General features: G+C 41.4%; 1 protein-coding gene and 1 non-coding gene across 2 annotated transcripts in view; both read left to right on the top strand.

Moving 5' to 3' along the window:
- DSCAM (DS cell adhesion molecule) overlaps positions 1 to 14995 on the top strand; it is a 667301-nt gene that overhangs the window by 461872 nt on the left and 190434 nt on the right. The window contains exon 11 of the mRNA XM_031684569.2: positions 5238 to 5357. Within this exon, the coding sequence (XP_031540429.2) occupies positions 5238 to 5357 (120 nt within the window). The remainder of the gene's footprint in view (positions 1 to 5237; positions 5358 to 14995) is intronic.
- TRNAV-AAC (transfer RNA valine (anticodon AAC)) lies at positions 11802 to 11874 on the top strand. Its single transcript has one exon. It is a non-coding gene; the product is annotated as a tRNA-Val (tRNA).

The following is a 14995-nucleotide window of genomic DNA, read 5'->3' as shown; positions in this document are numbered from 1 at the left end:
GGAGGGGAAGTGCTGGACTTAATGGCAAAAAGCACCTGCCCTTTGCTTCCTATTATTGGCTCTGCACCACTGAGAGAAAAGCTGCCAACACTATGATTTCCTATCTGTGATTCCAAAGGTCAGTTTTCTTACACTTCTTTATATCTTCTGACGGGTCTCTGTTGTTTCTGGCTTTTAATGATGAACTGCCACGTAGAGAAACAAACATGCTATGTAAAAAGCCCCTACTTGCCCTTTGCTTGGCAGGAAAAATAGAAGTTATATGAGGCCGCTATCTTGTTGCTGTTTATGGGTCCAGTTTTTGATACCATATTCACGCTATCATTTTGCTTCATGCATCCGATCACTTTTGCCAACAAATATTTACCAAGCACCTATTTTGTAATAGATGTTCTGGGGGCACAGTGGTGACTGACACAGAGAGACCAAGTCCCCGCCCTGTAAAACTCACATTCCAGTGGAGGAGAGAGAATAACACACATATGATGTCAGGTGTCTACCTGTGCTGTGAAAAGTAAATCCTGGAAAGAGGATTGAGAGCGATGAGGGGATGGCATGTTAGGATGGGCAGGATTAGACTTTCCAGAGAGAATTTTGAGAAGAGACTTGACCAAAAAGGGGTGAAACACAGGTCTCTCTATAGGAAGCGAGTTACAGTCAGAAACCAACAAGAACAAAGACCCTGAGTCAGGAGTGAGTTTTGTGCATTCAAAGGACAGCAAGAAACCACTCAGTAGGAAAGTAGGGGAAGGTTTGAAGGCAGGAGTCAAGTCATCAATTCTGAGTGTGATGGGAAGCCATTGGAGTTTAGTTTCCAGTGTCATAAATTAAATCTTACCTAGACTTTGATTAGTCACTGTCTTGACTAAATGCCATCCAGCAGAAAATGGCAGTATTTATCTACACAGCACCCCCACCATCCACTGCCAACACCGAATAGCTTCGAGTTTTATTCAGTAAAACTGAATCCCTGTCCCTGTTGTCAGCTAGGGAAGCTTGCATCCATTCTTCAGAGATATACAGCTACTTAGAGGCCATGAATTCCAAACATAAAACAACGGTCTGCACCTAAGACTGAAAAGTACCTGTCCTAGGATAAACATACTGTATCTCCCTTAAAAACAGCAAAAATAATTCTTTCCTTTAAGAAACAGACCAAGTCAAAGATCATGTATTTTAAACAACCCTCATTTTAAGCATCATGGGCAGGCAGCTCTCCCTCAAAGGAATCCCTTTGGGACTTCAAATACTGTCGAATCACGTGGGTCCCATGACAGGATCTGGGTGTTTTAAAACATGTATCTCAAATTACTCTTTTTAGGGGGGGCAGGAGTGATGTGCATCCAACTGTGGTTCAGAGAAATGCATGGCAACAAGGCCTACACTGCCTTTTGGGGATGTGACTTAATTGTTTGGTTGAACCCATTCCTTTCACCTCTTGAACCACCCTCATCCCCACTGGAAAAGCCTCACTGTTGGAAATCCAACTATATTGGTAGCTATGCTCACTAAAAGTTAGGTGTTATGCAAATAAAAGGAAACCAAAATAGAAGTTTTTTCAAGGAAACCTGCAACTTTGGGGAATTATAACCAAGACATTACAGAGTCTTCAGTCTTTGGGTCCTATCATAAGTTTTGGCCCAAGTTGTCACAGTCTTGGTGGCTCTCCATCCTTCCACCTTCTGTTCTGTATCTTAATGGCCAAAATCTTCCTATAGTACTCTCTGCTTTCTTCCATCATACGGTGTTTTTGGACCCATCCTACTCAAAGACCTTGTGCACTGAGGTTCTTCTGATCTGAGTTATTAATTGAGCCATGCTGCTTGGATAAGGTCTATTTCTTACTCTTTAAAACTATAATAATAATATCCCTTTATTCATTTGTCCATTCAACAAACATTTGCAGAATACTTTATATGTTTCAGCACGGTGCTGTGTGCTGGGGTGCAATGGTCTGCAAGAAACGGATGATTCTTATTTGCCCTGGGGTGTACAGCTGGATGTAGGGGACAGGCATTTAAACCAACAATACCAAACAAGTGTGGTAAAGGCTATGACAGAGTAACACAGGATTCTGTGGAGGCACTAAGTCTTGTCCACAGCATCAGAAAAGGTGTCGCAGACTAAGTGAAATTTGAGGGGAGATGTAAATAATAATTGATGTGTTAAACAAAGAAATGCAGGAGCATGTGTGAAAACCCAGGGGGAACTGGAGAATAGGCAGTCTGGAACAAAACCTGCAAGAGGAGAAGGTCAAGAGATGATACTGGAGACCAAGAACCCAAGTCATAAACAGCCTTCAGAATACTGTGAGGGTTTGGATTGTATCAAGGGACAATGGGACAGCACTGGTGATTTTTAAGCAGTGAAGTCATATTATGCAATTTGTGTCTTAGAAGGATCTTGCAGGCTAGTGTGTGGAGAATGGATTCAAGTAGGGCAGGCAGCAGCAGGTAGACCAGTTAGGAAGCTATTTCAGAAAGCCAGGTAAGAGCCAGTTTTGGCCTTGTCTCAGGCTAAGTTCCCCTGAAAGCAAAGGGTGAGGTATAGGATCCTCCTGGGAACCCTCCAAGGAATCACACAGAGCAATGATTCTCAAAGTTGGTCTCAGCATGACCTGAGAGCTTATGGGGAAAGGCAGAATCTTGCATCTTATCTCAGACCTCCGGAGTCAAAATTTGTGGAGACAGAGTTCAACAATTTGGGTTTTAATCAGCTCTTCAGGTGACTCAGATTCCCTCTAATGTTTGAGCAGCGCAGGCATAGAACACACCTCAGAATTGTCCCACAGGATTAGAGGGTGGAGAGGCAGGGCATTTATCCTGACGCCCCTCCCTCATTGGTAGATGATAGTCTCCCACACCAGTGGGCTGCACCTGTGAAGGTGAGTGTTCGTTGCTTTACAGAAGGCCCTGAGACAACAAAGAGACTCCTGTTCTTGATGCTCAGACATGATGTGTGGAGCTGTCCAAGCTAGAAGTGCTGAAACTAGATGGACAAAAGGCATGTTGCACTTCACCACCCACTCTGCCTTCCTGTCATGACTAGGACACAGCACTGAGGAGACTTTGAGGATACGTGACACATTTTCAAGGAAGAACCAGTACCCAATACAAGGAGATTAAAGAGGGGCATATGACAGATAATTCTCAATTTTAATAGGATATTTCCATCTGTAATTACCTTATATGTAATTTGTCAATGATTATTTCCTGTGTAAACATCTATGATCAGTTTTTAAGTAACATTTCTTTGGATTAGAACCAAACTGCAGGAAGGATCGTGGATCAATTATAATTAGATATTCAGCAGGAGAGAATGCAAGAGGTTAGTTATCTTGCCCATTTGACAAGAGATTCCTTGTTCTTAGCAGAATTTGAGTCAAATGGACACAGAATGCAGATGACTGCATATTTACCTTTCACCCTGGACAGACTGATTCTGACATGATGTCTTAAACTTTATAATCTATACTTGAGGTTGTTTAATTTTACTAGAAGACTTTGCTCTAGAAAATCTCCAGCATTTTTTTCTAGGAATAATTTTCTCACCATGAGACAGACAATCCTTATCACCTTATTTTAAATATATTTGCATTTGATTGACATTTGTCTCAGAATACCATCTCAAAATAAATGAGGTAAAATTTCTTACTAATTAAGCAATATTGAAAAGACCCCTCGGCTGTGTAAATTACTTAGTTTGCGAGTTGGAAACTGTGTTTGTTAATGATGTTAAAGCTGGACATACCTACATTTACTAAATTAACCGACACTCTTAACAGCACTTAATATCTATCAGGCACTGTTCTGAGAAATGTTACAATCTGGATTCACTTTATCCCCATACCAGTTCTATGAAATGAGTCCCCAGTTTTCAGGTAAGGAAATCAAAGCCAAGAGACATTTGATAACTTGCGCAAGATCGTTCAGCTAAGAGTAGCAAAGTTGAAGAGCAAAAGATCAAACCCAGGTGTTTAGCCTTTGGCTCTGTGCTCTTAGTCATCACTCTGTTGTTGCTTCCAGGGACATAGCAGAGAGTTCCATCTCCAGCTGTTTCTTGTCTTGATACTGTTTTCTCCTCCTTGGCTGTTTTGTAGGCAAATTGATGTTGACTGTGGCTCATAGCATTTCAGCGTGCTTCTAAGAGCCTAACCAATGTAGACCCTAACCTTCTCCCCGTTCACTTCATGTGGTGGCTGCAATTCCTAGATATCTGTAGCACCTAGGTCCACGTTTCTGCCTCAAAATGAAGAATTCTGGAAGTTGCAAGACAGAAAAGATTAGTCTTACTGGGAATTGTGAGAAGGAGAAGAACACCCACATTTGCTGCGTATCTAATATATGGTGGACATAATCCATATCGTGTCACGTAGCCTTGGGAATGTCTCATTGTACATCCATCCTATAATTAATCACTGATCTGCTGGAAAATATTTGGGGATTTTAACACTTTTAGATGCTGCCTTTCTTAGAGGAATCGATATCTTCTCTTTAAGAGAAGACTTGAATACTCTTACAGTCGCAATAACTTAAAGCATTTGCTTTCTCTTGGCAGGTATGTTGTAAACAGAATGCATGTGTCTGTTTTGTGTAGGGATGGGTTATTTTCAGTACCTCACAAAACTCACCAAATAAGTAATTACTTAACTTGATTTAAAAAAAAAATACATGCTCTGTAAAGCCATCATGGTACCTCACTTCAGCTGGCCTCCATAGGCCTCTTTTGGCCCAGAAGGGTACTGACATCAGGAACAATGTTGTATGTGTCTTCATCAGATTTTTGGGAAAAGTGCAATACCGTGTTTGTTCTTTTTTGCATTTAGAAAGGGCCTAGTAATTCTCCCTTCATCTCTTGTTAGAGGAAGACAAGATATCAGATGTTTTAAACATTTCACTCCCAAGAATGGATCCCTGAAACATTCCATCACACAAATCAAAGACAGAATACCATATTCCCTGGCTTTAGTCAAACCGCCACACTCAGGGGTCCAGTGTTCCCCAGTGCAAAGCAACTTCCAGCTGCAAAAGATCATTGATATAAATAAGAAAAATCACCTGCACTGAGGTTACTTCCTTAATTGATCCCAAATTACAAACCTTGTGTTTTATTTTTCCATATATGTAAAGCATTCTTTGTATTTTAATGTTCATTATAATTCTTGGATTTCTTAAAAATCACACCTTTAATAAGTCGCAATCTTGTCTGAATTACTGGTAACATTTTTCTCTTTTCAGTTCCTCCCAAGTTTGTGGTTCAGCCACGGGACCAGGATGGGATTTATGGCAAAGCTGTTATCCTCAATTGCTCAGCTGAGGGTTATCCTGTCCCCACTATCGTATGGAAATTCTCTAAAGGTATGAGTTTAAGTTACTTAATTTGCTTGGTATCTACTGAATGTATGTTATGTTCTAGAGGATGAGATGAGCATTTTTTCCAGAGATGTTTCTTGCAAGTAGATATGTGCCACCTCCACCAAGTGACTCCTTCCCTCATATACACCCCTGGAAACCCACCTGAGTGTTTTCATTCAGACCATGAAGTGTCCTATGTAACATACCCCTGGAAAGACCACGTAGGGAAGGCAGGTGGTTCATGTATGTTATTTCAGCACCAGGAAAAGCTCTACCTTGACTGCGTATGTTGGATAACCACAATCTGCTTGGAGACCCCTGCAAGCCCACACATCTGGAGACACAATATAAATTGTCAGAATTACTCATCGTTGGAAAATTATTTCCCCAGTATTTAGACAAGTAAGCTTAAGTGGTTTTAGAAGGTTAAAATAAAATGACTGGTTGCTTTATTTACCTAGATACCTTAGATGTAAAAATGACCCGTCATCTCCTTAGTATTCTCTTTTTAATAACAAACTTTCATCCTTAATCATGTTTTCTCTTCAAAAGCAAAGCAGCATTTCTCAGTGGTGAGGTAACACTGTAAACATTACATGAATAGAAATGTGCAATGTGGAAACCAACGGGGAAGCCGTTCTAGACACCGTAAGAATAATTTATGTCAATCCTGTCAACTTCTCCAGGAAAGTTTCCTTAACTCTGCTTACGAAAGTATTGACAATTCTCTTTCTTTTCTCATTTACATATCTTAATCCAGTAACTTATTTATTAAATAGTTGAGGGCCAAATATATGCTGATGGGATAAATAAACAAACAACAAATAAATAAATACTAGAGAGAGAGAGAGCAGAGGGAGGAAAGAGAGTGCTGATACCATTTAGTGGGGGGAAGAATCAATTAAACTTGTTTTAAATTCCTAAGGCTACTCCCCTGTAGCACGGAGCACACATTGTCCGTGTGAAAAGCACTTTATCCCCAAATAAAAGCCTGTTATTCAGAGTATCTGCCCATGAAACTTTTTATTTGGGGCACATTTGTACCCCTGTGTTGCCTTACATGCAAACAAACAGCATACATTTAATTTTAGTTTATATAAATGAGACTATGTGATATTACAAACATTTTCCGTGACACTTTTCTTCTTCAAAATCATTTCTAATGTTTGCCGTTGTGTGATGTTCCCTCCCCCTTAGGGTGCTTCCTGCTTCTCACTACTGCGAGCACTGCAGCACTGAGCATCCTTGTGTGTTAATCAATGTGCATGTGTGTCATTACTTTCTTGAGGCAAATTCCTGTAAATACTGTGACCACGTTCTTGATCTCCTCTGGACCAGGACACACTGGAAAATATTAGGGCAATTGACACACTGACCAGTAGTAGGAGACTGTGTGTTTCTTGCATTCTCGCCAGATAGCCTTTTTTTCCATGATTTCGACCATGTGTTGGGTGAAATGCTTCCCGTTTTAATTTACAAATTTAGATTACTAATGATGTTTAAAATGTTTTATCCTTTCTGTATGGGCCACTTCTGTTTCCCCTTTAGGGAATTTAATATTCATGCTACTTGTACACTTACCTCCCTGTCTCATTTATTTGTAAGTGTTTCTCATAGATTAAATAACCCTTTGACTGTTACGGGTGTTACAGACACTTTATTCCTTCCCATCACTGATGTGCAGATTAAATTATAGAAGCCTTTTTATCTTTGAAATTTGCATGCAACTTAAAATCATTAAAGAAAAATTAGAATTTTCAGCAAATTTTTTAAAAGTTAAAATTCCACTTGAATAACATCACTTAGAGATAATCAAAGATAAATACTGTAAACAATTTTATCTAGTTTTTCAAGTTCATACCCTGGTTTATATATATATATACACACACATCTGTAGATATGCATGTAATTTTGTGTTTTTCTAAAAAATTGTGAGCATATGATTCTTTCTGTCCTATAATCTTCTTTCTACAGTTAATGGGCTGTGAATGTCTTTCCATGACAACAAATATGGGTGTTCAGTGTGGCTTTTTAATATCTTTGTCGAGTTTATATTCATACATCAATGAGTACGCCTAACTTCTCTTGCCTTTATTAGGACTGAGTTCAGTGACCTAATGCTACAAGGGTTTATTCCTTCTCATAATAGGAGTCTGGGTATAGATAGGTCAGGATTAGTTTTTCTCCCGAGTCATCAGAGACCCCCACTGTTTACATCTTCCTCTCTGCCACTCTTCAAAAGCATCTCCTACCATCAGTTAATGGCCACTGAGGTCCAGTGACCACTTCTGCATTTCCATGGAGGAGGAAGAGCACACAGAGTCAGTTCCCTCTAAGGGTCTATCCAGAGTATCTCATAAATCTATTCTGCTCAGTGCCCAGGGGTGGTCTGCAGGCCGTATTATAGCTAAGCCTGTGGACATCATGTCTACAACACAAGCTCTTTCACTAAGTGAGAGGGGAGGATGGACTCTAGGCAACTACAGGTGTCCAACTCTATTGCTGGATATTGTTTGATTCTTCCAGTTTTTCAGTTATAAAGATGTCACAGTGACTTCCGTCTCACTGATCTTTGTACATGTGTCCATTTTATCTCTGGGGATACATTTCTATAAGTAGAATTGCTGGCTCAAAGAATAATCAATTTCTGTAGATTTCAGTATGCATTGGCCGCTGGTCATCATCTTTTTCACTTATGCTCCCTCCCGCAGTTTATAGTATTGCTTGTTTTTTACAGTGAAATTAATACCAGTTATTATGCTTGGTTTTAAAATATTTTTCAATAGAATAGGGGGAAATTGTGTATTACTATTTTAATTGTGCAAGTAATAAAGATGTTTCTTAAGAAAAATTCAGCCACACTGTGGAGTGTGTTTCCCATAATCAAATAGTCACTGAGAGCATAAGTGCAGCTCCCCTATGTGTGACACACACCAAAAAAGAGAAAAAAATAATAAAATAAGTAAACGTATGCAGGCTGTTCCTCTGTGAGATGCAACAATTTAATCCTGGGGTGGCAGAATTCCAAAGTAAATTGCAGTGGTTTAAGGGCAGATGTTGCAGAAATGAGACAATCTTTGCTGAAAAATAATGTTATTACATTTTTGACCTTGGGTCTGGATACACAAAGTCTAAGATATTCAATTCTGTCTCCTGATTTTTTTTTCTTTTACATGAACAAATGGTCTCTTGTCTAAAAGAGATCTGAAAAAAAATCAGGGCTTAATACCGTGGTGGACCTCACCTGTGCTCCCAGAACTCCATAGCTAAACAAATGTGTGTCATTTACACTGGAGGAAATAGGTTTCAATTGCTGTTCTGGGGACTGGAGCCATCCCCTTGTTAGCTGCGGGGGGACAAATAGGGGCTGCTAATGCAAGCGATACACACTTCACCGGCCCGTGGTTGACTTGGACATCCTTTGCTCTCTGGCTGCCTACAGTTAGGACCACTTCTGATTTCCAGGGAAGCTGTGGTCATAGCCATGTCCAAGGGCAAGAGTCAAGGCATGCCAGGTGTAGGGGGTGAGAGAGCAGTGGAGAGTAGTTTGCATTTAAAATAAGGTGGTCAGAGAAGGCCCCAGAAGAAGGTGACATTTGAACAAAAACTTAAAAGAAATGGGAGGTGAGCCAGGTGCATATCTGGGGGAGCACTGAAGGTCAGGTGACCACAGTCAGGGACAGAAGTGGGTCTATACCTGGAATGTTTCAGACACACTAAGGAAAACACTGGAGTGAGGTCCTGCTCACTCACTGCAGAGTGAGTAAAAGGAGGTTCTAGAGGTCCCAGCAGGTCAGATTCCTCATCAGTCATTTTAAAGATGTGGCTTTGCCTGGAGGTCGGTGGGGAGTGCAGGCGTGGGAATTAGAATCAGTCGTGACAGTGACGCTCTCCTCTCCTCCTCTACGGAGTGGAAACCAATACTTAGGAGGCTACTGGAGTAATGAAGGGAAGCTGTGTGCTCTGCACAGCATTTTTTTTTTAATTGAACTATAGGCAGTTACAGTGTCAATTTTTAATGTACAGCATAATGTCCCAGTCATGCATATATATATATACATATATTCATTTTCATATTCTTTTTCATTAAAGGTTATTGCAAAACATTGAATACAGTTCCATGTCCTTCACAGGAGAAATTGGGTTTTTTATCTATTTTTATATATAGTAGTTAATATTTGAAAATCTCGAGCAGTGTTTTAATAGGATCCATTTGGCCCCGCTGTTGAAAGCAGATTGTGCGGAGGGGGGGATTTGCAGCTGGAGACCTGTTAGGAGGCCTTTGCTGTGATGTGGCTTGGGTGAACCAGCAGTCAAGAAGGGGCAGTTGGTTTCTGAATCTATCTGGCTGATGGGCTGGATGTTTGAGAGAAAGGGAGGAGCTAAATATGAAGCCCGGGTCTTTGAGAGGAGGTAGAGGTGACATTTACTGAGATGGAAAAACACCAGGAGAGCAAATCAGCCTGGGGTCAACATCAGGAGTTTGGGCCTCTCTCTCTGTAGACACAGCCCAATTCCCAGAATAAGCAATGGTACATTTTCAAATAGCCTAATTTTTTTTTTTTTAATGATGAACACTTTCTCTGTGGTCAGGGCTTATCCCTTCTACGTTCTGCTCTGCCACCATATGGCCCACGTTAGCATCACCTCAGTTCCATGTCAGATTGATCTGTGTTCAACACTCATCCTTCAGCTGTCGTTTTCCAGTGAGGAATATCCCAGGTTCTTTGTTCATATTGATTCCTGCCTTTTTGCACATTAGTCAGTTTAGTTGGAAGGAGATTAGTAGCTTGCATTACTTCCAGGGAGAGAATGGAGGCTGCCTGATTTCCTCTTAGAAAGAACTTTATTTTTTTTCCCCTGAATACACCAAAGAGCTGACTTTGAATTCCAGTAAATTTATAGTCTGTGCCTTGATGTTATTCATTTGGGGTCAGTTTTCCCACAGTTGTGGCATGCCTATTTCATATGCAGATTCAAATCACCTTGCATGTAAGAAAATTTTTCTTGAATCATATCTTTAAATATTTCTTCTTGTCAATGTTCGCATTTTGTTTTCAGTGTCTCCAATTATGGTGGCGTTAGATTCCCTTGACCTGTCTTCCAGAGTTGTCATTTTCTCTCTGATTTTTAAACTTATTTAATTTCTATTTTTAACTTTTTATGTTTATTCTCTGTTTCTCCCCCCCCCACAAAATCTGTTCTCCTTTGTGCTCTCTCCAATTTTGCCCTCATTTTTGTGATTTTATTTTTCCCCTTCTTTCTCTAGTTCTGCCAGCTCACAATTCATTCTTTCTCAAGTTCTTGCTTCATAGACATGACATTTTTCTGATGAGATTTTGGTAGCTGATTCCTCTCCCTATTTTATTCTTCCATTTTTTTTTGTGGTGTCTTTGCTCATTTGCTCCTTGCTAGCTTCCTCTTTCGTGTTCACATGAAGAAAATACATATCCTCAGGAAGAAATTGCTTTGTGAAAATGCCTGGTGCCTCACTGAGCTGTCCTTCACTGGTTCTTAGACCCACACTAGGTCCAAGGAGGCTCCTGCCCCACCCAGCCCGGGCGCACTGTGGTCACTGATGTCCGTTTTGTGTCTCTGATGTGCCCCCAGCTTGTACAATGCATACTCTGCTGATGCATGCTCAGAGTTCCAGCCATGGTCCATCTCTCCTTGTCTTTCTGCTTGTACCTCTACTCAGTGTACACTGTTGGTTGCCCAGTTAGCTATTTTGTGGTTGAGTTTTAGCCATTTTCTAATTCCTGCAAAAAAAATAAAAGAGTTTGTGTTTTCTATTCCTGTTTCTCCAATTTGCTTTTGTATGGTTTCCAGGAAGGAAAGTAATGCTTATTTTATGCTGCCACCTTTAAACCCTTTAAACTTAAATCCTATTGTTTATATACCAAGATTTATTAAATTTGGGCTTTATTTCAGAAAAATAAAGGAGAGATAGTAGAAATCATCACTTAAAGTGAGCTGAGTTCAAACCCCAGACATACCATCTTTCTGGGTTACTACAGGAAAATTACTGCATGAACCACAGCTTCCTCCTATGGGAAGCAAATAAAATAAGGGGATTAATGTGATGACTTAATAAGATGATTTGTGGAAAACACTTACCATGGTGCCTGGCACACAGCAGTTAGTCAGTATACATTATCTGTTATCATCATCATTGTCATCATCATCAGCTCGCATGGTCAGCCAATTGTCCTAAAACCATCTATTGAATAGCCCAACCTTTTCCCACTAACTTGAATTCCTTTATAGTCTGTGAAAAAACAAGCATCTGCTGAAGTCTGTTTTTGAATCCCTCTCTCTGTAGCAGTGATCCATCTTTCTTGCCCCAGGACCATACATATTAGAGATCTGTCTCTTCCTAATGTGTTTTAATATCTCATACAACAATCCTCCCCTCATTATTTTTCTTTTTCAAAAATGTCCTGGAGGGGAGGGTATAGCTCAGTGGTAGAGTGCCTGCTCAACATGCATGAGGTCCTGGGTTCAATCCCCAGTGCCTCCATTAAAATAAGTAAATGAATAAACCTAGTTACCACCTCCCCTAAAATTTTTTTTTAATGTCCTAGATTTCTCACATGAATTTTTGTTTGTGTGTTTCCTCTAGATAAATGTTAGGCAAATTTTATCAAACTAAAAAATAATATTCTGGAAAGCTCGGCAGATGGTAATAAATTTAAAGGTTGCCATGGAGAACAGCAGCATCACTCACCTGTTGAGCCTCCCAGACAGTATCATGGAGAGTCCATTTACTCAGATCTTTTTTTATGTCCACTGTAATTCTATTGCTTTTTTACTTTGGTCTGTGGTAGTGAGTATTTGTAAGCTTCTGCCTACAGTTTTCATTGATCCTCTTTGGTTTTCTGTGTGGAAAGGTGTTACATCCACAGCCAGTGTTTATTGACTTTCTGCAGCTGTCCGTGTCGCTTTCTTTTACAGGCAAAGGTGAAGTTGTTCTTAATTTGTGGAGTTCTTTTTTCCTTCCACTCTCTAACACATACAGAGGGCTGCAGTGGGATGGGACCCCCCCCCCTTTCCTGCCTGTTTCTCTCACCCCTCTCCCTGTGCCCTTCCTGCTCTTAGCTGTAGCACACCTGTGACATTAGTGGTGAAAATAAACCGAACTTCAAAGTCAAACATGGCTCCGCAGGTACCACAAAGCAGCTCTGCTTGTCTCTTCGCCAAGTGGGGACAGTGGGTCTCACTGAGCAACAATGAGCTCTTGGAAAAGGACAGTGAGCAGAACAGAGACGATAGGTGTTCAACATATTGTTTTATTTTCTTCCTATGATGATAGAATAAAACTCACTGGGGATGGAAAACTTCAGCCATTCTCTCTGCCAAAATAAGTGGAGTCTTTGTGGCTCTGGGAGCTACTCTGAGACCATCTTAGACCGACCCCCACTCCCATCCAAGGAAGCTGCAGTTACCCGAGCCTTGGTAGAGCCACCAGGATGCTGGACCCCAGGGTCCATCTTGCCTTCCCTTCCCTTCTTTTTTCTCCACTCCTCTGTCTTTCTCCTTTCTCATTGTCTTTCCCCAGGAACTTTCTAGCACTCCTCTTGTGGATAGAGACAGCCCCACCGAGGACAGATGTTCGGGGAGCTCTTGCTTCAGGTGGCTGAGGACTCGGTATGGTAGACATAGCTGCAGGGGCGCCTCACCGCCCACAGTCCCAGTGCAAAGCCCGGGTGGCACCAGCCAAGTCCAGCCACTTAAGCTGCCTCCAGTATCACTTGTCCCGTCAGTAAGTGCTGATTCGTGCCAGTTCATGGTTCTACTTTCTGATAAGTGAACGAGGGACAAATATTCCATCCTGATGATAAATAAGGATCTTTACAGATTAGGTACAGAGTTGAAGTCATGAAACTGGTGTGATAAACTAGTGGACCACCAAGTTCTAACAACCTCTGGGCAGGCCCTAATCTAGGCCACCTGAATTCAGTTGTTTTCATTGGATAGGATTCTTCGGGACAGATAGGAGGAAATTAAAGAAAGAAAGAATTGCACAGTGAACACAATAACATACAGATGTACAAAAGAAATAACTTTGACGCTGTCCCAGTTAGGGTGTGGTGTTTTATTAAGAAGAAGTTGAGTACAGGGAATTAGATGCATGCAAATTTGTAGACAGATGGGAGGAATCCAGCTACCTTTAAGGAATTTGAGAAATGTGGGAACCACAAGAAGCCCCTCCCATCTGTGGTTACAGCCGCCCAGAGAACTAAAGCAGTGGTTTGTTCTCCGGAACTTGGATGTTTGGCATCTTGCCCACACATCAACTCACTGCTCCTAAAGGAGAATGGTGATTTCTCCTTCCTGGCATCTTCCAAATCATATTCAAGTGCTTCTTACTGAGGAAATATAAACCAGAACCTGGGGACACAATCAGCTGGGGAGATGTTTTCCTCAGGCTTCCCGTCGCTGTAAATTAGAGAAGAGTTTAGAAGGACAGCAGTAGTGCTAAGGATCGGCAGACAATGTCTGACGCAAAGATGCAGACATACAAAACGTGACAGGTGCATTTTGTACCATGTGGAAGCTTCTTTCTTTGGTCTTGGGAATAGCCCTCCAGCCTGGAACTGGACCCGTGCTTCAGTGCTGTGCCTCTGTCCACTTTGGGGTTCTTCTCTGGAACAGGACCCCCAGAACCCAGCCATCTATCACAGATCAAGGTTCCATTCCCAGCTGCTATGCCTGAAAGAGGTGCGTCTGCTGTTGCTATGGGCACCTGCTCTCTCCTCGTCCCACCCCACCTCTGTCTTTGTACCTACTCACTCCCTTCAACCCGCCAGCTGTTCTCGGAGAAGGAGCGCCCTCCCCCTGAACAAGGAAACAAACTCATTCCTCAGGACAACAGCACCCTCTCCATAGGATGAAAGGGACTATTATTTGATTCCTTGGTGAGGAGAAGGAGTCGCTTCCAGCCTTAGCATTTGTGTGCAACCCCAGGAGCATAAAAGTGATCTCCTCTCTCCTATTATATTCTACTCCAAATCGATCTTTGTCCACCCTGCTGAGGGACTCTGCATGTGCTCATGGACCACCGTCTGGTCCCAGCATGCAGGCATGGACACTCACTTACCTTCATGCAGCCTTGCTTCCTTTGGTATGAACAATCTGTGTACTCTGTAAATGGAGTCTTCTTCACGTTTCATATGTGATAAAATTAACAATACCGTGAGAATTGGCCACTTGCTCAAGGGCACAATTCACAAGTTTCAGAGACAGCATTAGAACCCAGTTCTTCTGGCTTAGTGAAGTGTTCTCACTGCAGACCAGCCAAGACTTCAGAGTGTAAGAAAAGATGAACCAATGACTGTATTTGCTGCTCCTTCAAAGCAGGCTCACTTGGTGACAGGAAGCTATCCTTTTTCTGCTCTTCCCACCCCCTAAGTCCTTGAGAACACTGCTGGGCATATTTTTTCAATAAATAAGAAAGGTCCCACTGTATTATCCTACCCAGTAAGTCAGTGTATGCCTTACCTAATGCCTGAATGTTTCCTTTTCATGAAATGGAGCATTAAAATTGTCCCCACTTGACCCCAGCTATCCTCAGAAAACTGACAGCTTTTTAATTAATGACTTCTGGTTGCTATACATCTGTCTTCCAGCTAATTACCCAG

The sequence above is a fragment of the Vicugna pacos genome, chromosome 1 (assembly GCF_048564905.1).
Source record: "Vicugna pacos chromosome 1, VicPac4, whole genome shotgun sequence".
In the NCBI taxonomy this organism is placed as follows: Eukaryota; Metazoa; Chordata; class Mammalia; order Artiodactyla; family Camelidae; genus Vicugna; species Vicugna pacos.
Note: the sequence above shows the minus strand (reverse complement) of the source record. Positions and strands in the feature narration are given on the sequence as shown.